We start from the raw sequence: 23345 nt of genomic DNA, 5'->3' as shown, positions 1-23345 counted from the left end.
ACGATCGACTACTAAAAGCAGGAGAGAGAAACGGTTCATGTCTCGTGGGAGACAAATCCTAATTCCGCTGTCAGTAACACAAGCAAAGGGGTCGTCTTCTTGTTTGTGGCGGGAAGTATCCATTACTGAGCTCAGCTTCTACAAAACAAACAAACAAACCCTAATTGCCCCTTTTCAAATTAATATACAACTGCTATTAACAAGCCAAAGCCAAGCCAAGCCAAGCCAAACCAAGGGGTTTTATATTGTAGTAGTATCACATTCGTATTCACAACATATATAACATAATATGCAAATGTACTGGACTACCGCCAAATCCGTCGTCGTTTCAGCCCCTCGATGGCGCTCTCTTGCTCTTCTACTCTCTCCTCCTCCTCTTCATACTCGCCCTTTTGCCTCCTCCTCTCCCTATTTCAAGTAACACCTCTCTCTCTCTCTCTCTCTCTCTCTCTCTCTCTCTCTCCCCCTCCCTCCCTCCCTCCCTCCCTCTCTCTCTCACGTGTGTGTATAGTTGTGTACTTTGAAGTTTGAACTGTATATGTTGGGGACTTGCTTTATTTATTGCACTTGCCTTTCTAGTCTTTATTTTATTTATTTTTATGTGCTTTTATTAAATTATTTTAGTTCATGTAGTAATGCGCTGTGGTTTCCTTTCATTACTGTTTTTGTGTTATAAAATGCAAGAATTTTCTGGGGAATTTCGAATGTATCACTGAGAAGGCATTAATTTATTATATCACCATCTATACACCTCCAATGTGTTCTGTGTTACCACTAGAAATTATTTTAGTTCACGCCCAAAAGATAATAGGTCTAGCAAGTAATTGATTTGAATAGTGAATCTAATAAATTTTTGTTACCTTCTTAATTAGGATGTAAAATATATATAATCATATATACGTTTGTTACTGATATTTTTTTTAATACTTCATGCTAACGGGTTTTGTCTGCATTATCCTATGCTACCTATGCTGATGTCTGTGAATGACTAACTGTATTTTAATTAATTTGTGGCTTGATTAATAATTTGTTAATGAGCAAGGGAACTGAGCTTTTTGATGGCAGAAAATTACGACATGAGATACATCTTACCTATGGAACTTAAAAAATGATGGATGTTTTATGGTATACTCCTTTTGTTTTGTTGCAACTTTTTTGCTCTTAGGTCTTCACTTTGCACAATTAAGGCTACTTCTTCACTTTATCTTATTTCTAATCTGTTGCAATGTTTTGGAGATCATTGTTGTCAACTTGTCCTTATCAATTATATTTCTGTTTTCTTTGAAATTTTTAAAAGCATCCAGCAGTGTAGTCAGATTCGTTCCTTGAAAGAGCGTAAGCGTGTGGGTGGGATTACAAAAGCTGTAAAAAAGCACAAAGAATTAGGAAATACCCTAGAAGAAAAAGATTATTCTAACATCTTGTGGTGGAAGGAGGTACTCTAAATTGCTTGATTTTGTTGCTTATGTGGCGCATTTGTCGCACACGCACATGTTGTTTCACTGGATATCTAGTTATTTATTATTTGATTGAATAAGTATTTCTAAGTGTCATGTTTATTAATCAGAGAATGCAGATGTGTAGGAAATCTTCTAGTGTCCAACTGATTAGCAGGCTCACATATTCCAACTTGTTGGGTTTGGATGTCAACTTGAGAAACGGAAGGTGGCATTTCGGATCCCATGTAGAAATTATGAATACTTTGTTCTGTTTTCCTCAATAATATTATCTATGCTGAATCTTTACTGAAAAGTAGTTCTGCCGAAACTTCTTAAATGATCGGGAAATGCGAAAAAAGCAAGAATATATAATGTTTTTCATTGTATTGTATTCTCATATATAATGAATATCCTGTGTTTACAATGGAGAAATCAGTTATAATTATTGAGAGAAAACAGGGAGGTCACTGCTACTTCTACCAAGAAAAGTAGGAACTTAGGAACTTAGGAAATCAATATTTTCTCCTAGGAAGCAGAGAGACTTTGGCTACCCAACACACCTACATATCCCAACACACCTTCGTATCGGATACTACTTTCCAGGAACTTTAGGTTATGGAGCTGAAATTAACAATGGTTTTGTAGTTTTCTGTACATTAAAAGATAAATAGCGCATATATAGCAGAGAAACAGAGAGACTAGAGATAAGTACAGAGAGATTTAGATCAGAAATTTGTGTGTGTGTGAGAGAGAGAGAGGAGAGCATAAATTCGTATAGAAGTTGAGAAGCTTACAGAGAAAGATAGAGTTTACAGAGAGAAACAGAAGAGAGAGAGAGAGAGAGCGGAAATGTATTCCATTTTCATATCATTATAAACTGCAAATTGAAATTACAACTACTATTTAAGATGCTGTCCAGTAGTTAACTCTGAAAGACTAGACTACCCCTTACAACAATACTCGTATATCCTCTTACTAATACTCTGCACCTTTTTAATATACAGATTCTGGCATTCTTCCCCCATTCAACTAAACCATGTTCTCGTGGTTGCAGAACTCAGGAAGTGTAGAGTCCTCCCAAGTAGCCTCCCTCATATACACTACACCCCCTCCATTAATCAATTTTTATTGAACATCTTGTAGTCTCTGAGGATACTACTCCTGTTGTCCAATTGTCAATGGCCTCAAGTCTAAAGTGCCTTGATCAGTCAGTCACTTGTGGTAACTGCTGTTGGACCTTGTGCTGCTTAATAGCTCTGTTCAACTGAGACACATGAAAATCAGGGTGTACCCTGGAAGTTTCTGGTAATGCCAGCTTGTAAGCAACTGGTCCAATCCTCTCAAGTGTTTCCAAAGGACTAAAATACTTGGCTGCCAACTTCAAATACTTTCTAATGGCCCCAGTGAATTGTGCATAAGGCTGCAGTTTCAAATAAACCCAATCTCCTTTCTTAAATTCCTTCTCAGTTCTCTTAGCATAAAAAATGACTTCATTTTGGCTTGAGCAACTTCTAATAGCTCCTTGAGTCTACTCCATTGCAAAAGAGTAGAAAAGTATCCGAAAGATAGTGCCAATTTGTACTTGTAACTTGTATATTTCGTCATAACGGGGGACATATTTTTATATGCTAGTACAACGGCATTTCCCACAGTTCTGGGGATAAGTATTGCATGGCATCTGTTGATAACTAAAGGTAGTTAGGGGAATGGATAGACTATTTTTCCAACTGATCTGTATCTATTTGCAACAAATATTATCCTGACTTATCATCATCCTCCCTTTCAAGATTGACGTCATATTGATGATGGGGATTATTGTTTTTTGTGCATGTCTTATTCATATAATTTTGTACATCAAATATTTTTCTTTTTTTGAATTTACATTTGAAATAATAAATCAATACTTAATGTAGTCTTAAAGAAGGATCAATTAACTGGGAGATGTTGCAGTTCAAGTCTAGATTTCCACGTGAAATTTTACTGTGCAGGGTATGTTATACATATATACTATACATCTTACGTTCCCTTTCTCCGGAGCAATTATTCTTGTAGTTATATTAAATTGAATATTTTCATGAGTCGGTGCTTTTTGTCTATCCAGGTGGGTGAGTTTTATGAAGCCATTGGTATTGATGCTTGTATTCTTGTAGAATACGCTGGACTGAATCCATTTGGTGGTTTGCGTTCAGACAGTATCCCAAAAGCTGGTTGCCCTGTCATGGTAAAATTTCTGTTCAAGTTTAGTCTTTCAGATATTATATATGGAGTATACCATAAATTAGTGTGAAAACAATGACTTTGTATTGGTAGCATTGTCGCTTAAAAGTTTAATTTGATAGCATCTAAAATTTCTCTATTTTGAAAGTCTGGTCGTCTGATGGCACATCGAGTTAGCTGTTGGCCCAGATAAAAAATTTCAACTTAATATGATATACTTGAAGTTATTACTGGATAGATTTACAGGGTTGACCTTTAGCTCTTAGCTGAATCGTCTTTACTTTGAGAAAAGATATAAGATTTTTTGATCAAGCTAGGACTTGATCGTCTTTGTTACTATAATGTCCTTACTAGTAATATTGGCGCAGTTGTTTATGTTGTTATTGCCGTTTCTTATATTTTTATTATTTATGTATGGTTCATTATAAATAGTGTGTTCAAGATCATCACAGGTACATGCCATGTAGCGAATTGTTTTTAGTTAAATTTTAAAAAAAGTGTATAATGATTTTCAATCATCAGCCAGACTTCCTTTATCACTTTTTCCATGTTAAATTAAAGATAATAAACATTTTTAACTTGTATTTTTTTTTCGAGTTTCGGTGTTTACCTATTTCCTTTCCTTGATTTTTTTGCAGAATCTACGTCAGACTTTAGATGACTTGACGCGGAATGGGTATTCAGTTGTACGTACAATAACTTTAATGGATGTTGATATTATTTGTTAATAATGTATTTTATCGGAAATGCATTATGGCCTTGCATGCTTTTTGATGTGCATGTTTATATGCAAATTAATGTTTGATTCCTAATTTTTTTGTGTTGTATAATAAAATTGTCTTGAAAGGTAGCACTCAATGTAGGAGGTAGACCTATTATCACCCCATGTACGACAAAGTGAAGAGAAAAGGAAAAAAAGGGAGAAAAATGATGTCAATAAGAGTCCAATCATTATTAATGTCAAATTATCTTGTAAATTATCTTATTCCTAGCTTGTTCATAATTAATTATGTAAGACTATTAACCAATACTTGTAAAAATTTGTATGCTCTGTTTATCGTCACTACCACAAACATGAAAAATAAGCTTTCTAAAAATACACATTACTTAAATCAGCAGATCATGTTTATGTAAGAGGGAAGAGCCACGTGTGGCAAAACAATCCATTTTCCAAGTAATTGTTACATTGAAAAGAGGAAGATCTGATAAATCTAATGATTTACTTGTATTCCTACAAGTGTTATAAGTTTTATTACCTATTTTTAACTCTTTCTTTACCTGGTCATTGTCATTTCTCAAATTGGTATCACAGACCCAACATTTAGCTATTCTTGCAGGCAAAAACCAAGCCTTTCTCATCTTCCTCGACCAAATTAAAATAATACCATTCCGTAGGCACTGCTCTTGTCACTATTCACGTTCAGAAGTAATGTAATAACCACCCCAAAACCACAACCATCCATACTATTTGGGATTCATAGTTTAGACCCTTCAATGACCACAAGATCATGTTTTTTTTTTGGGATTGATTCTGTATTTCTCAAGATTCAGTTTTCTTTTCCAGTTGGATGAATGTTCATCTTCGGTATATCTTTAAATAATTTCATTCAGATGATTCTGATTTTTGTGCCGTATGTGGTAGATGGAATAAATTAGAAAAGGACCATGAACAATTTGATGACAAATAGGAAAGGTCAAGATGCATTAAGCAAACTTCTTCAATGATTTGTGCACCAAGTTGAGAAAACCTACATGTCTTATGAATCTATATGTTGAGAAGTAAAACTTCCAACTTGAAACTAAATATACAAGTGAGAATGCCTTTAAAAACAAATTCATTGTGCAAGTTAAAAAAGAGCTTGTATCTCCACAAATTGATGTTCTGATTCTTCCAATGCGCGAAGATGGGACATGTTGTGTTACTCGATTTCGGACTTCAACGTAAAGGTGCTGATTTAACACAAAGCGACTGATAATAAAATAGAGTTCTTCATTGAAAATTAAACACATCTTGCTGTAGGATATTGCATGATGTTATGTAGGGATTACATAATTGCAAGGGGATCACATAAGAGATGATGAGAAATAGAGAGATTAGAAAAAGAAAAAGGGGGTAAAAGAGAGGGGAAAACCGTGAAGAAGAGGATTCACCTTTGTTTTCCTCTGAACCATGCAATTTACCTTGACTGTTTATTATACCACTAATGTACTCCTTTACTAATAGATCTTTTTGTATATAACGGTTACGGTGCCCATTGTTTCCTCACCACATATATAATGTTAATACCGAGAAAGGTTATACGCTTGTAGTCCCTAGTACTTCTTGGCCTTGCTCATATTACCTCAGGCTCTTTATTAGGTTCTTTTGATATTACCTATTTTATATTAAAAGAATAAAGGTATTTATACCAATATCTATGTTACCAGATTAAATTAATTTTTTCCAACATAGCTTTATAGTTTTAGGATTTCAAATTTTATAATTAATGTCTTTCCTAAATAATGTCAAGGAGACTTTCTACAGTCCACATTGACTTTGTTATTTCTAAATGCTTTATTAAAGTTAAGTTTCTGATTGGTACCTACCATTGGCTTCCGTAGTTTCATTTTATTGTTGTTAGGAGTTATGTTCGAGCCTTCTAGATTATCCTTCACTTCAAAACTCGAGCTCAGTTGATGTCAATAATAGGAGAATGATGTATAGTTAAAACACTTAAATTACTTGTTAGTCATTAAATATTATTATTTAGATGAAAGTGAAACTGTAATATATATTTATTTCTAAAAGTAATCAGATTTTAAATATAATTTATATGTTTATGTTATATTTATTTTGTACAAATATTCAGTATTTATGTTAGAGATTGAAATGGCTGTTTAATGCAGTGCATAGTAGAAGAAGTGCAGGGTCCAACTCAAGCTCGTGCTAGGAAAAAACGTTTTATATCCGGGTATTACATGTTAATCACCTTTTTGTTAAATTTAGGTGTCTTGTACTTCTTTTGTTTGATGACTGGAGTTATTTGTGCTTAATTAATTATACAAATCTCCCTCTTAACATATTTCTTGATGTGCACAGGCATGCACATCCTGGTAATCCATATGTTTTTGGACTTGTTGAAGATGATCGTGACTTTGATTTCCCAGAACCAATGCCAGTAGTTGGTATGTGCTAAATACATTAGTACATATGAGTAAGAGGATTTTAATCATTGCTAAACCATCCCAGAGAATGGTTTTAGAGAAAGTTCGTGTTTTTACTGATTACTTTGCATAATGCCTAAGTTGTTTAGTTCTACTGATTGTCTCTACCTAGGAGTTTCTCGCTCTGCCAAGGGGTATTGCCTGATCTCAGTACTAGAGACCATGAAGACATATTCTGCAGAGGATGGTCTAACTGAAGAAGCTGTAGTTACCAAACTTCGGACCTGTCAGTATCATCATTTGTTTCTGCACAGATCGTTGAAACACAATTCTTCAGGTGTGTGAGCTATTTTGGACACTATATTTAGATGACTATTAAATAGTGTTGTGGCTTTGAAGTATTGGCCATTGGTATCATACTACATTAATACTATAACCAGGATGTTGCTGGATGATAAAATTGTTATCCCAGGCCAAAATGTATTCTTTGTTGTGCAGAATTTTACATCCTACAGACTACAGAGTATGGACTGAGATATTAGCTACAATATTCACACACTCTTTTGGTGTAAAACTATTGCTTTATGCTAAGTGTATTGTCATCACATTTGAAGTGTCATAAATTTTTTATTGGTTATTCACAACATCACATTTTTTTAAGTACAAGGGGAGGGAGAGTGAGGATTCGAAACCATGCCATTGTCATGGGGAAAGCGTCGGGTGAGGAGCCCTTGCAAAATGGGCTATCCATGAATCCCAATTGTAATCAATATTAATAATCGGTTTCCCTTCAGATAGATTTGTATGAAGGTAAGGAAATTGAAAGATGACGTATAAAGTTTGTCTGAGAAATGAAGGGCAGGTTAGAATGTTATTCGGCATATTTCTCTTTACTATTGGTTATAATCACTTCAACATTGTGTTCCAAATTTCATTTCGGAACGAAAAGTAGGGAAAGGTAATGAAACAAAGGATGCTTTCTATCCTAGTTATCTTCACTGGTTTAATTGTGGGAAGAAAAGGGAATGGAACCTCCTCACATATCTGTCAACAAAGTTATTCCCACATGCGGTGAAATTAAGACAGAAAAATAAGGACTTCATTGCATTTATTTCCCTGTTCCCCCATAAATTGACTAAATATTTTGTCTTCTTTTTCTGAACTGCTTCAAATTTACACTCACCAGACTTTTTATAATGTCAATAGAAGATCAATTAGTTTTCTGATTAATTCTGACTTCTGAGCGGCCAAGGTTGAAAAGGCATATTAATGGCTCACTTCATTAAGTTGTTCTTAATTATTCAAAGATATTTTTTAACATGCTATCTCCAATTTAATTATTTTGTTTTTAATCTTGAGCTGATTTAAAAATCTCCATGAACATTTACTTTATATTGTTGCAACCTTTAATGCCTATTTTCCCCTTGTCAATAAATCACTTCTAGCATATCTTGTGTCATTCTTTAATATTTTCAAAATTTTCCTTGGTATTTTAAAGCATGCATTCTTTTAATCATTAGAGATTTTATTTCCAGGTACTTGTCGGTGGGGAGAATTTGGAGAAGGCGGGCTATTGTGGGGAGAATGTAACGCAAGAAGTTTTGAATGGTTTGAAGGCGATCCAGTGAATGAACTTATGATTAAGGTTCAGATCTAATTCGGTCTGATTCTAATACATCTATATGTTAATTATTACATCTTTTTTTTTTGCTTTACCCTACTGCCAGAACTTTTACAACTGCATGTGGTTGTAAAAATTTAGGTAAAGGAGCTCTACGGTCTTGACGATGAAGTCACATTTAGAAATGTCACTGTTGCTTCAGAGAATCGGCCCCGTCCACTACACTTAGGAACAGCCACACAAATTGGTCAGCATATAATCTTTAGCTTTCTTGTACTTTTCACCTTTGATATTACTCTAGTAAGTTGCTTTCTAATTATGAGCAGAAAATTGTGTTTCCTGTGGGTTATGTTTCAGGTGCTATATCAACTGAAGGCATACCAAGTTTAATAAAAGTTCTACTTCCATCAGATTGCATTGGTCTTCCAGTTTTGTGAGTTAGAAGTTCCCTATATTGCGTGTTTCATAAATTTATCCATGTTACACCTATACAAGTGGCTCAAAATTTTGTAGCTCTATCCTAAATAGTTACTTTTCCATTGTGTTGTGCTCACGGTTGATTAACCAGACCCTACTAGGGAGGCATGTTCTTTAGGAGTGGTCATACAAAATTTAGATTTCGGTCATCATAGAACGACACACTATATGGCAAAATTTATAAGACTCTTACTAAAGCTTGAATGTTTACCATAGTACTAAACTTAGTGGTCTTATCTATACATTAACCTGCTCCAGTTGACCTCAAAATCTTGTAGACTTGACAGTCGACACCATGTAAATCGAGTCCTTGTGCACTGCCAGGTGGCCCCAAAGAACTTTTTAGGCATCCTCATGTATCAAACACTTCCACCGAAACTCTCCAAGTTTCCTTCGCACTCTTCACAAACAATAAACATAATATTACTTAGCTCTATTCTGAGAATATAACCTCCTTATGATCCATCTGAGTGAATCTGTACCAAATTGATGCCTTGGGGATTAGACTGTGAATTGACTGTAGCGTGGGCTTCATTTTTTGCGCACAATAATATAGTTTAGTAGTTACATTGCTTGCTGGTACAATTTTTAAGTAACTTCTCAGTTCTCACAGATGAAGTTAATAAGGGATGAACAACATGAGCGATGTGTTGGACATAATAATGAAGGTACACTATTTGTGATCTTATGAGTCGCATGTTGGACATAATAATGAAGGTACACTATTTGTGATCTTATGAGTCACGTGGAAAAACAAATAGGTTACTGTATCTTCATACTTATTCAATTGATAAGTAATCTGAACTAGCTGTTGGTACTTCTAAAAATTGGATATTTTAATCTTCTGACAAGCATCCCAAGACCTGTACCTATCTTCATGCTCAAGTGCTCATTATGTAAACTACATTGCTATAAGGAATCAACAATCATGCAATACTTATAACAGATAACACAAAAATAAAACATGACCTGTAATAGGGGCTAGTTACTTCGAATGTTTGGCCAGTCTCCCCACCCCCAGCATCCTAATAATTAAACTAAATTCGTTGCGGTGAATGCACATCTTTCCTTAACCATGGGTAATGGTATTGGCTCCTTAGTGTTTGCTATTTTTTTTCAGGTATGTTAAGGATCTTCTTTTGAACCCCCCTGCTTATGCAATCGCATCAACAATTCAAGGTGAGGGCCCGTAAATTCTACACCTTTACCCTAATATTGAGAAAGAGTTCATTTAGGTAACTATTGAAAACTATGTTCTTTGTAATTTGTAGTTATCTGTTAACAATCTATAATAATTATGACTGTTAGCTTACAGTTCCAGAGCCAAATCAGCTCATACTATGAATTTCAGATTTACCCTTATAATTCTAGACAACTTTGTTAGAAGGAAGAGACTTATATAGAGTAGATAAGATTTTTTGATTCAAGAATTGACCTGCTTTTTCATAAAATTAACTACTAAGATTCAAGAGTGAAAAACATTAAAAATCTTGCTGATGAGATCATATATGTTTTATGACAAATTATGGTTTAAAGTCGGCTAATTGTCACCTCTTTGCCAAGGTTAAATACTGTACTAATATCTTGAGTCTTGACTAGGTCTTAAATAAATCAGCTTGTTGCTGCTAATTATACATATTTCAACTGCTTAGAATTGGTCATATATACCATCCTTGACAATTACAAGGGGCGACAGCTGTTTTAGTGCCAAGTCTGAATGTTTGTTTATTAATTTATTTACTGCCATATTTTTTCCAACTTCATATGGCTGAATATACTATGTATCTGACGTTGCAGCAATCTGCAAACGCATGAGCAGTATAACATGTTCCATACCCGAATTTACTTGCATTTCACCTGCAAAGGTTAGTTTCTACATATGTGCTTTGGAATTATCAAAAACTACAATCGAATTTAGAACATTTTCAGCTTTTGACGAATATTATGTAAAGAGCATGTTTTTTATGTAGTGCTAGTGCATTCTGTAATTGTTTCTTCTTTTACATGAATCTTGGCCTATATACTTGATATTACATGAAGAATGGACTAATATTCGCTAGTAATAATTATTTTTTCTGTCTTTCTGTCAATAATATGTATGGTTAGTGGAACAACAATAAACACAAGAACATTCTCAGTATCATAGTTAGTTTCTGTTTATTTACATAGCTTTCTCTTGTTTATCAAATAATACATTCTCTTCAGTCTTCAATCTTCATGCTATATCATCATGCTTTATAACAAAATATGTCGTTCAGTTAAGTGATGTAATCCGATATTTGGTCATTCTGATCTGTGGTGTCTTATTCCATGATTAGACTGATGATTTGCTATTCTAGCTTTGTTTATGACCCACCTAGGTGCTAGACTGCTAGGAAATAATCTGCAACCTCCAGTTGACTTGGCTGCTTGGGGGTGTAGAGGCGCAGCCTTCACTTTGGCACCTTAAAAGTTTTAAAGAAGATTCTGAACTTAAATGATACTTCAAATGAAAAATTTGTGCTTCTCCTGAATAAAATTTTGGGTGCCCTTTTTCATTTCTGCAAAGTTACCTATACTACATGCAATATAAATCATTTAGATGCACTAGTAATGAATTATATGTGACTGTGTATGGAACACCTCTGTTACCTCAGTCTGTCTAATGCTTTATAAAAACTGCATGCATATCTTAGCATCTTGGCTTATCAACATGGGACCAAGAGCGAGTATCTTCAGTACTGTATCCGTGTATATCTGTCTATTGCTACTTATATGTCCATGTTATTGTATATCAATGTAAGTATACCTTCCTAGAATGATACACATTTTCTCTACAATTGTTAATTGCATGCTTGTCAATATATAGGTGATAGTTCCTAAAATTCCTGATATCGTTCAATGTTGTGGTGTAGGAAGCTTGCCAATTTTAATGTAGTGTTTTGGTAACTAAATTGAAATTTTTGTGTATTGCAGCTAGTAAAGCTACTTGAGTCAAGGGAGGCTAATCATATTGAGTTTTGCAAGATAAAGAACGTGCTTGATGAAGTCATACAGATGCACGGAAACTCTGAGCTCCATGAAATCCTAAGATTATTGATAGATCCTACTTGGGCAGCAACTGGATTAAATCTCGATTTTGAGAAGCTAGTAAGGATAATCGTGATGTTTTGTCACCTTATGGTTGATCAGAGACATTTTCTTTTGATATTTTAAGGAAATTGTAATTTCTAAACTAATAGAAAGCGTCCCTAGATTGTCAGCTGTTTCTGTGTTGGGGCAAGGCATATTATAGGTCTAATTCATTTACAACTTCCCTGCCCATTGGGGTTAAAGAGTGGATCACCATGGCAAACCTCATTGGTGACAAACTCACTACGGAGAAACAGTATAGGTATCTATATTACATTTGACGAAAATTTGGGGTAGTATCGAAATATGAACAGAAGACCTCTAGCTCTCCTAGACCAAGTTCTAATACATAGTGTTATAACATGCGGACCACGTTGCTAAACCAAGTTCTAATATATAAGAAGGCTACACTGCTTCTTAGGACTGCATAAACACTTTTTTAAACACTGCTAAGACCATGTAAAATGACCATCTCATACAAATTTTTTTGTGGTGTTTAGGGAAACTTACCAAGTGGGTTTCATACATTTAACAGTTTTTTTGTATCCCGCTGGGGATAGCTTTCTTTTCTGTAGCTTTTGTTTTACTCTAACTATTACATGTTAAACTAAATGATCTATTCCTGGGTACATTCCGTGATGCTCTCAATGTATATACAGATACACAAGTAAAAGTGAATTTCGGCTTTTAACAGCTTCGTTTATTGTAGCATATTCTTCCCTCAGCTCAACATCCCGTGCTTTTAAGCTGCGTCTATCTGAGATTGGACACTATTATCTGTGCAGATGATGATACCTTCGTTTATGTTTTTCTCTTTCTGCACATAATATCTCTCAACTTTTTATCATGTGTATTTGTAGGTAGAAGAATCCAAATTGGTATCTGGTAGAATCGGCGAAGTAATATCCTTAGATGGTGATAGTGATCAAGGAATATGTTCCTATTCGGCCATCCCAGATGACTTTTTTGAGATGATGGAGTCGTCGTGGAAAGGTCGTGTGAAAAGGATCCACTTAAATGAAGCATTTGCAGAAGTGGAAAAGGCTGCTGAGGCCTTATCTTTAGCTGTAAGACTTTTACACTATTTTGTCACAGATATAGGGTAGTACCATGTGTAATGTTTTCCCCTGAACTTACCCTTATTTTATTTCTCATCTTTTATTCATGCATCTTCTTGGATGTTTTTGTTAAAAATTAAGAATATTTGCTGATTATAGAGAGTGAGAAAAGATAAATTAGCCGGGTAGAAGTGAATTGTATTCATACTTCTCTAAGTGTTACAATTAGGCAATGCCTATATAGAACAAAATATAAAACTTACTTCTATAAACTAGAAATAGATGCTTAATACATTTGATACTACTGCAGTATCTAAACATATATTTACTACAGTGATTTTTCAGTTATAGATACATATTGTAGTATACTAAAGTAACTATTTTATTACTAACAAGTGACAGTTTATTGATTTTAGTATTATATATAACTAAAAAGCAAGGGGATCCTACTTGGAATAGAGATAGACATGTATAGAGTCCAGGGGGTGTAGGATGGTTATGACTTAAATATGAATCATTAGTGTTTTTTATTAACTACCTCTAGGTAGATGTGTAAATGAGAATTTTACTATTAGCCTTGCGTCCGTGAAGTGAACCTCTCCATTTCTGTTAAATGCATCTTTTTTGTAGTGAGCTACTTGTATTTGTTCTAATAGATGACCTAACTGTTAGGAACTGTAAGTTGCTAAAACAGAATTCAAAAATTGACAACTAAATTGAATGTGTTTTTGTGTGATTAATATGCTAGATAGAATATAGAAGAGTAGAAGAAGCAGAGAATTAGAGATAGAAATCAGAGATTGAGATAGATTGCAGAGGAAGAAATAGTGTAGAGAGAGAGAGAGAAAGAGAGAGAGAATTGGTGGAAAAGGATTTCCATTTTCTGTTATCATATCGTAAAACTGAATTCAAATTACAATTGATTGAGTATTTATACTACAGCCCCACTTAGCCTGCTAAATGACTTAAATACCCTTAATATACTAATACTACTTGTACATATTCTTTTAGTAAGCCTATTATCTTATTCCGAACATCCCTCCCTCCTTGAAATTCAACCAGTCTCATGGTTGCTGAATAAAATCTGGAAAATTGTGTTGCAACAACTCTTCATCCTCCCATGTAGCTTCATCAATGCTGCATCCCTTCCACTGTATAAGCTGTTGGAATACTACCTTCTTATCCCTTAGAATGCTTCTGCTATCTAATTTTCTCAGAGGTTTAAGCTCAATAACTCCATCTTCATTCACCACAGGAAGCTGTTGATGCACCTTGAACTGATCTCCTATAGCCTTCTTGAGTTGTGACACATGAAACACAGGGTGAACTCTAGAATTAGCAGGGAGTGCCAACTTATAAGCTACTGGGCCTATTTTTTCCACTACCTCATAGGGCCCAAAGTACTTAGCAGATAACTTGAGATTCTTCCTGATGGCCACAGTCACTTGCCTATAGGGTTGCAATTTTAGATACACCTTATCACCCACTAGAAAGTGCCTTTTTGTCCTCTTAGTGTCTTGATGACTCTTCATTCTAACTTGAGCCTCTTCCAGCAAGCTCTTTAGGGACTCCCATTGCCTCTGTCTCTCTTCTAGCATATTTTCCAAGGTGCTGAGATTGGTTTTGGATCTGTTTTGCCAAGCAATGTGCCTTGGTTTGAATCCATAAACCACCTGGTAAGGAGTGCAATTCAGGGTTGTATGAAATGTGGTATTATACCACCATTCGGCAGCAGCTAATCAAGAAGCCCAGTTCTTTGGATTGTGACAGGTCATGCACCTCAAATACTGTTCAACACACTGATTCACTCTTTCAGTGCTACCATCAGATTGAGGATGGTAGGCTGTGCTCATATCCATCCTTGTACCAGAAATTTTGAAGAGTGTTTGCCAGAATTCACTCAAAAACAATCTATCCCTGTCACTGACTATTGATTCTGGAAGGCCATACAACTTGTACACATTTTCAAAGAAGATGTGAGCTAATCCTTTAGCTGAAATAGGGTGGGTTAGGGCTAGAAAGTGTGCATACCTACTGAATCTGTCCACCACTACCCAGATGACTTCAAAACCTTTAGACTTTGGTAACCCAGTGATGAAGTCCATAGCTACATCTCTCCAAGGTTCACTAGGAACAAGGAGTGGTTTGAGCAATCCAGGGCTATGAATACGTTCAGATTTGACCTGCTGACAAGTAGGACAAGCCCTCACCCAAGTTCCAATGTCTTGTCTCATGGTACTCCAATAAACATATTCATTGATCCTTCTGTATGTTGCCCTATTTCCTGAATGGCCTCCAATTCCATTACAATGGAGTTCTGTGAAGATCTGTTACCTTAACTCCCCATGATTTCCAACCACCCATTTTCCTTTGTATTGCAACAACCCATTGCTCATATAATACTGTTTGGGTCCCATGGTAATCACTATTGCCATGTTGCCATGGTGATCAAGTCCTTAACCTCCTGATCTTCCTCGTAGCTCTCAATTAATTGCTCCATCCATAAAGGTACTATGATAGTTAAGGAGTTGCATTGGTTCTCCACCTTTAAAGTGGTATCTTCTGTCAGCTTCACTTCCTTACCCTTCCTATTAAATTGCATGCTTCTATTGCTGTAATTACAGCTGATATTTCCCAAGTCTGACAACCATTGAATTCCTAGAATGATATCCCAGTCTTGCAGTTCCACCATCCAAACTTCAGCAACAAACTCAGTATGTCCCCAATTCCACTTGAACTCCTTGCACTTAGTGTCACTAATTAGATTAGTTTCATTAGGAAGCTTAATTTGCATAGCAGCTTGCTTTTTTAGTACTAAATCTCCATCCTGAAAACACGCAGTGCTGATGAGGTTACATGAGCTACCTCCATCTTGTAACATCCCTTGAACTGTAGGGGTTGGTACTGAGATGCTGGTGTAAGCCCTAAGGCTGCCAGAATCAGCTCATTTTCTTTCCATTCCTCTTTATCTTCCCCTGGAGCTTCATCATAGATTGTATCTCCATCATAGCCACCCACTTCTGCATCCTCAGCCACCATTAGAAATGCTTGAGGGTTTTTACATTCGTGCCCCTTGGTGAATTTCTCATCACAATAAAAACATAATCCCTTTTGCCTCCTCTCTTCTCTCTGTGAAAAAGTCAAGGGCCTTGGTTTGGATTGTATAGCTTCAGTGACTTTAGGCTGAGTTAGTACAGACTTAGCTCTAGTAGTAATTGTTGGAGTATCTCCTGATTCCTTAACAGTCACCTGAGATGCTCCAATGTTTTTGCTGCCTCCATAACTGAAATTCTTTCTAGGAGTATTACTCAAGTTTTGTTCATAGTACCTCGCCAACTTAAGAGCTTGTTCCAGTGACTTAGGCTCCAAAAGTCTTATCATTCCTTTAATCTCACCCTGTAATCCCCCCACAAAATTTTCTAAGAAATACTTAGTCGTGAGTCCGGGGATTTTCTTCAAAATTTGGCCCCTGCATCTCTCAAACTCATCATAATAGGCTGCCACTGTAGTTACTTGCTGCAATCTCTTGAACTTCTCAAATACTAGCTCCGTGTCAATTTCTCCAAATCTGGCTAAAAAAGCTTCACAGAACTGTCTCAAACTTACTTGCTCCTGTCCCAACATATAAGACTTATACCATGACCTTGGAACTCCAGCCAAGTGCATTGCAGCTATGGCAGCTCTTCGTGACTGTCACTGACCTCATAGATTGTGAAATATTTTTCACAATCTCTCAGCCACTCCCCAGTGTCACTCCCTTCTTTGAAGACTGGAAAACTGAGTTTCAAGTGCTTCAAGCTCTGTTGATCATTGGCATAGGTTCTATGCATTAGTTTATCCTCATAAGTCCCAATCTCTGGTTTGATGTCATGAGAATACACCTTCTCCCGTTCCCAGGCAGTATGTATGGGATTTCTGAACATACCTTTGTCTCCGTGAGTTTTGAATAATTCATTATCTTCTTCTATGTACTCCTCTTCATAATCTTCAGTGACATTAGCATTATTACTCATGCCTTTTATGCCTAGCACCAGCAATTCAATCTGCTCTTGTAACTTGCTCATTTTGTCATCATTTCTCATTAGTTGGCCTTGTATCTCTTGTTGAAACATTCTCAATGAACCTTGATGTGAAATCTCAGTATCCAGGCTCCTTTTATAACTCATCCTTCAAATATTCTCTCCTCCACAACAACACAATACATGTAGCTTAACTATCACACAGGCTACACACTAAGTTTGCAATATGAGAGCACAGATCGAGTATACACCGATAGCTGTCTATTTTTGTCATTTTCTCAACTAATAGCAATTAATTACACTAGATCTAGGCAAACTAAGTGTAAACAACTGTAAAACAACAGTAATTAACAGATCTACTTAATAGAGACCAGAGATCGAACACCTGGTGTGCAGAAACCCTAGCTCCTTCATTATACTTGCGATTTCCATGATCCTTAGCTCGCTCGACTCGGTTTTGATTGCACAACAAGATAGAAGCAGTGGCTGATCGAATTAGGAAGCTCTGATACCAAATCTGTTAGGAATTGTAAGTTGCTAAAACAGAATTCAGAATTGACAACTAAATTGAATGTGTTTTTGTGTGATTAATATGCTAGATAGAAGATAGAAGAGTAGAAGAAGCAGAAAATTAGAGATAGAAATCAGAGATTGAGATAGATTGCAGAGGAAGAAACAGTTTAGAGAGAGAGAGAGTTTTAGAGAAAGAGAGAGAGAGAGAGAGAGAGAGAGAGAGAGAGAGAGAGAGAGAGAGAGAGAGAGAGAGAATTGGTGGAAAAGGATTTTCATTTTCTGTTATCATATCATAAAACTGAATTCAAATTACAACTGATTGAGTATTTATATTACAGCCCCACTTGGCCTGCTAAATGACTCAAATACCCTTACCATACTAATACATATTCTTTTAGTAAGCCTATTATCCTATTCCTAACACTAACTCACCGAACTTCTCTCACGAGGAGAGCATTAGAGTTCTTGATATTACTACTTCACATAGGTTGATACTTGCAACCTGACTCTGTTAGAGGTTGAGGAAAAGTGCCTGATGAACAATGTCCAGAGCTTCTGGTGAGAACAAACATACTGGAAGGGCTTCCCAGAAAAACTGTAATACTGTAGACGAAAGTCACAATTCCCTTACATTTTTAACTTTATAAACCAAATAAAAAAAATAATAATATATCTAAGATACATGGCCTCTTAATTAAAAGGCTATTTAATAAGTAGTAAATACTGCCAACTGATAAGGGGCCTAAACAGGTCATCAGAAGGAACACGTTGCACGGAGACTGCTTGATTAAATGCTGTTCCTTTTTCTCAGCATTCATTTCATTTGGCTTTTTTTGTTCCGTGTCGATTCTGTTATAATTTTTCAAACTTTGAGCCTGTAGCTGGTACAAAATATATTACTTTTTTATAGGGTGGAATCTTTGCAGTATGAGGTCATAATTATGCCATTTATTCCTTGTTTTCTATGCGCACATTAACTTTTGTCTACCTCTTTGATGTATCTTGTAGATATACTTGATCATATAAGTTTTTGGCCAAGTATTAATTTTTTTATAAGTAAATGCTAATGCCTAATACAGATGTTATCTTATATTCTTATATGATTTCAATTATTTACAATTAAAATCTTGAAAATTTTAGGCACATGCAATTATTACTTACAGGTGTTTAAATTATATCCTAGATCACAGAAGATTTTGTTCCAATCTTATCAAGAATAAAGGCTTCAACAGCACCACTAGGCGGATCAAAAGGGGAAATAGTATATGCTCGAGAGCATGGAGCGGTTTGGTTCAAGGGTAAACGATTTGCACCATCTGTTTGGGCTGGTACCCCTGGAGAAGAACAAATAAAGCAGCTCAGACCAGCTGTAGATTCAAAAGGCAAAAAAGTTGGAGAGGAGTGGTTTACCACAGTGAAGGTCGAAGTTGCATTAGCAAGGTCCAAAGATATGTAACTCATTCAAAAATTAAGCTGTACTTCTTCGAATAGAGCGTTAGTTCGTTTGTTCCGTCTCAGGTATCACGAAGCAGGTTCTGAAGCGAAAGCAAAGGTCTTGGAATTGTTGAGAGGACTTTCTGCTGAACTACAAGCTAAAATCAACGTTCTTCTCTTTGCCTCGATGTTGCTTGTCATTTCAAAGGCCTTATTTGCTCATGTGAGGTTGGGTATACTGGATTGCAGTGTTTATTTTGGAGCACTTTTTAGTTATATACTCCCTCCGTCCCTCCAGGTTCTTTACATGGGGACGGGGGCTCGGCACGCATTCGAATGCTCCTATAAAGTATAAAGTATAGTTCCATAAGTTATTTTAATTTTTTTTCTTCTAACTAAAAATATAGTGTTTAAACTTTTATTCAATGAAAAAAATTTAAAAATAAATTATGGAACTATACTTTATAGTAGTCTTAAATTGCGTGTCAAGCATGAGAAAAAAACTGTAAAGAAATGAGTGGGACGGAGGGAGTACCAATTAACGATTTTGCTTTGGCAATATGCCGCTTATTGTTTAATTGTTTTTGTTTTGTTTACTATGGAATTAGAATGTGCCTACTATTGTTGCTTGATTTAGTTTTTCAAGGGTAATGAGATATTGTTGATATAAATGCATCTGCTACATATATATATATATATAATGTAGGGAAAAGAAAATCTAAAGGCCACGCAAGACAAGTTTTCTATTATTACGGCCATTAATGATATATATTCAAAACAATGATATTTATAACTTTCTTTTATATAAATTATTTCTTTCTTTTCTTAAGTTGGATAGAAAGGATAAAATAGTTGTCTTAAAAAAATTGCATGTTGAGCTTAGGCTTATGTTTTGGCGATCCTTCCAAGTATATGGTATACCTGGATTTATTTAAGTATTTCGTATTTTTACAAATAGGAAATCTTTAAGTGACACGGTTGTACAATTGATTGAGATCTGCTACTGGAAAATCTTGTCTTGTTCTTCACTCCTGTTGATCAAATTGATATTACAGTGAATTATTTGTTCAATTACTATTACAGATTAAGAAATCATATCCCTTAGATTTGTTATCAGTTTTTAATAACAAATTTCCTTTGTTTTTTGACACAGTGAAGGGAGAAGAAGGAAGTGGGTTTTTCCCGTGTTAACTCAGTTTAATAATTCTGAGGTAATAGTTAGAACATCAATCTTTTGCATATCATTGCTGACTCGGTATGATGGCAAGTGTCCACAGATTTGATGTTCCTGTTTGTTTTTTGTTGACCGAAGATTTGTGAAGGGTAATGTGATGCTTTAGGATTTGTATCTGCACGCTTGGGGCTATTTTACATTGTCCATAACTATGACCTGTACCTCTGGGCTCTGCTTTCAGGAACAGGAAATTTTTAATTAAAAAATTATTGGAAGGAGAAAAAAAGCAATCAAATACTACTTTGCCATATAGTTGTTTAATGTGTATTACTTGAATTTTCAATAGCATTATAGACTTGTTTATGCATGTTTATATCAGCCCCCTTTGAATAGATATAGTGTATGTATAACTTCGATTAATTAATATATCAAGTGACTATGAGCGGCCTTGTTACTTATACCAAAATTATGTTTAACTTTTTGTGTATATAATATATTACATACCTATAAGATCACCTTAGACTCTTAGAGCATCTCCAGTAGAAGCACTCTCTTGGGGTGCCAAACGTTGCTATAAATAGTATTTTTTTATATTTTCTCTTTCATCCATGTCAAATATATCAACTCTTAACTAAATTTGAGGATAAAGAAAAATGCATCTATAATAGCTTACAAGTTACAACCATTCTCCTTATCAATTTATCGGCATACATGTCTTTAGAACTGACATTCCAAATGCAGAGAGCAGAATTGTCTGGCCGAGGTGGCAGTATGAAGCTAGTTGGTCTATCACCATATTGGTTTGATGCAGCAGAAGGCAATGCTGTACATAATACCGTTGATATGCAATCACTTTTTATTTTGACCGGACCGAATGGAGGTGGTAAATCCAGCCTCCTTCGATCAATCTGTGCAGCTGCCTTACTAGGTATATGCGGATTTATGGTTCCTGCTGAGTCGGCCTTGATTCCACATTTTGACTCCATCATGCTGCATCTGAAATCTTATGACAGTCCTGCTGATGGGAAAAGTTCATTTCAGGTTACTTTCGTGTTTAATTGTTTTGCACCTCAATAGTTTGGTGTTCATATTTCCTTGTATAATTTCACCTTGATAAATCATGTGAATTTATATCATATGTTTGGGAAACCTGAGTAGTAATGATATGTGACAGTGCGACCCGGGGTTGCATAAAATGAACTATTTTCATTAAACTAGAGCTTACAGGCAGAGATAATGGTATGTTATTTAAAAAGTTATATAAGTTGGCGAAGTTCTCAATTTTCATATAACGTATTTTATGTATTCCAGATCAAATTATATTACATTTCAAATTTTTGGTGTTTGGTCCACTCAAATTATATGAATAAATAGTTTATGCGTGGATATCTTTCTGGTGTCAAGTTTATGTTAATCGCGCTGAACTTGGCCAATATTTTTCTGAACATTTATCAAATGGATGATAATAGGCTAAAGTTCCAGTATTAAGAAGCGCAAAGCTGAATCAGTACACTAGGCAATAAAAGAAAAAAAGTAAAAAAATTATGCTATATCAATACAGTGTACTGACTGTAATCTGATAACGTGCCCTTCCTGGTTATTACCTTATATTCGTCTATCCCTTTACAGTAAAATGAATTGACTATATGTGCACTAATATTAATGTCTCGTGTACTTTTCAGATTGAAATGTCCGAGGTTCGTTCTATCATAAGTGGAGCGACTTCAAGGAGCCTTGTACTTGTAGATGAAATATGCCGTGGCACAGAGACAGCAAAAGGAACTTGTATTGCTGGTAGCATAATTGAAACTCTAGATTCCATTGGCTGTCTGGGCATTGTGTCTACTCATTTACATGGTATTTTTGATTTACCACTGACCACAAAAAAGACAGTGTATAAAGCAATGGAAACTCAATATATAAATGGTCAGCCAAGACCGACATGGAAATTGACAGATGGGATTTGCAGAGAAAGCCTTGCTTTTGAAACAGCTCAAAGGGAAGGTGTTCTGGAAACAATAATTAGAAGGGCTGAAGAGCTTTATTCTTCGGTTTATGCAAAAGATTCTTGCCCACAACATGAAACAGAAGTAGAGCTGTCTACTTATGAAGAAGACAACATGTTATCTAATAAGGCTTACGAACAGCCAAGTAGCACTGAGGAAATGTCTGTGTGCTCCCTGGTGGCATCCACCAACCAAACAAAGGTTCTACTGAAGCAAGTAGAGAGCGCGGTGATGAACATATGTCAGAAACAACTACTTGATTTTTACAAGAAAAATATTTCAGAACTTGCAGCTGTAAAATGTGTCATGATTGCTGCTAGGGAACAGCCACCCCCATCAACAGTTGGTGCCTCAAGTGTCTATGTAATACTTAGAGCTGACAAACGACTTTATGTTGGAGAGGTACTTGATCTTTCTTCATAGTTTTATTATACTTCCAGCATCCTATGTTTGAAAAGGTTTAAAAAAACTTTACGTAAAGTGGTCTACAATTATTTTAGTAACGACACAAAGTTATCAAAAATAATGCTTGATCATGGTGAGTAGTATATTACAAATATCTTTAACCTTGTTATTTGTTCAGCTAATAGTAATTATGGATCATGTGCATGACCTAACTCACATTTAACAGAGAAAAATGTGTTAGTTTTACTCTCAAAAAGTATCTTTGTATAGTTTCAAGTTTATGTTATGTACTCTCTCTAAATGGATTAAATTAATTATAAGCATTCTTCTACAGACTGACGATCTTAGAGGTAGGGTTCGCACCCATCGTTCAAAGGAGGGTATGCAGAATGCTTCATTCCTATATCTCTTAGTCCCTGGGAAGAGCATAGCTTGCCAGATAGAAACGCTTCTCATTAACCAGCTCCCTAGTCAAGGGTTCCAACTTACCAATTTAGCCGACGGCAGGCATAGAAATTTTGGTACTTCTGATATGTCCTTGGAAAATGTTATATTGCATAGATGACGCCATTCCGAGTAATTAAAGTTCATATGAAGATGTCAAACATTTAGTTCAATTTTATCCTTGATGTAACATCTAGTAATTCAAACATTCCAACTCCTTGTACAGTTGTGTCAGAAATTTTGGGTTAGATGTCTGTTGCTTCTGTTAAAATTCTCGTTCCAT

At 35.5% G+C, this 23345-nt stretch overlaps 1 protein-coding gene across 3 annotated transcripts; it reads left to right on the top strand.

The window, feature by feature from the left end:
• LOC141676805 (DNA mismatch repair protein MSH1, mitochondrial) lies at positions 1 to 23345 on the top strand. Of its 3 annotated transcripts, none has more exons than XM_074482515.1 (22): positions 1 to 417; positions 1298 to 1436; positions 1577 to 1665; positions 3353 to 3428; positions 3541 to 3660; positions 4295 to 4342; positions 6543 to 6607; positions 6736 to 6821; positions 6973 to 7137; positions 8336 to 8445; positions 8563 to 8668; positions 8779 to 8854; positions 10019 to 10077; positions 10696 to 10763; positions 11854 to 12027; positions 12870 to 13076; positions 18783 to 19039; positions 19118 to 19261; positions 20187 to 20244; positions 20949 to 21248; positions 21890 to 22615; positions 22953 to 23345. In XM_074482515.1, exons 1-22 carry the CDS (start codon positions 290 to 292, stop codon positions 23181 to 23183), a joined length of 3432 nt encoding a protein of 1143 aa, XP_074338616.1. In that variant the 5' UTR covers positions 1 to 289; the 3' UTR covers positions 23184 to 23345. The 3 variants fall into 3 exon arrangements, with proteins under 3 accessions (XP_074338616.1, XP_074338615.1, XP_074338617.1); XM_074482514.1 differs by having other exon boundaries at positions 2 to 417; positions 1568 to 1665; XM_074482516.1 differs by lacking the exons at positions 1 to 417; positions 1298 to 1436; positions 1577 to 1665 and adding an exon at positions 2601 to 3133.

The sequence above is a fragment of the Apium graveolens genome, chromosome 8 (genome assembly GCF_009905375.1).
Source record: "Apium graveolens cultivar Ventura chromosome 8, ASM990537v1, whole genome shotgun sequence".
NCBI lineage: Eukaryota > Viridiplantae > Streptophyta > Magnoliopsida > Apiales > Apiaceae > Apium > Apium graveolens.
Note: the sequence above shows the minus strand (reverse complement) of the source record. Positions and strands in the feature narration are given on the sequence as shown.

Excerpts from the sequence above, each read along its gene's own strand:
- LOC141676805 (XM_074482514.1), top strand. The coding sequence starts at position 290 with ATGCAAATGTACTGGACTACCGCCAAATCCGTCGTCGTTTCAGCCCCT. Across the intron at positions 7,138-8,335 it reads GTTGAAACACAATTCTTCAG|GTACTTGTCGGTGGGGAGAA; the intron begins GTGTGTGAGCTA and ends TTTTATTTCCAG. Across the intron at positions 8,446-8,562 it reads TGAATGAACTTATGATTAAG|GTAAAGGAGCTCTACGGTCT; the intron begins GTTCAGATCTAA and ends GTAAAAATTTAG.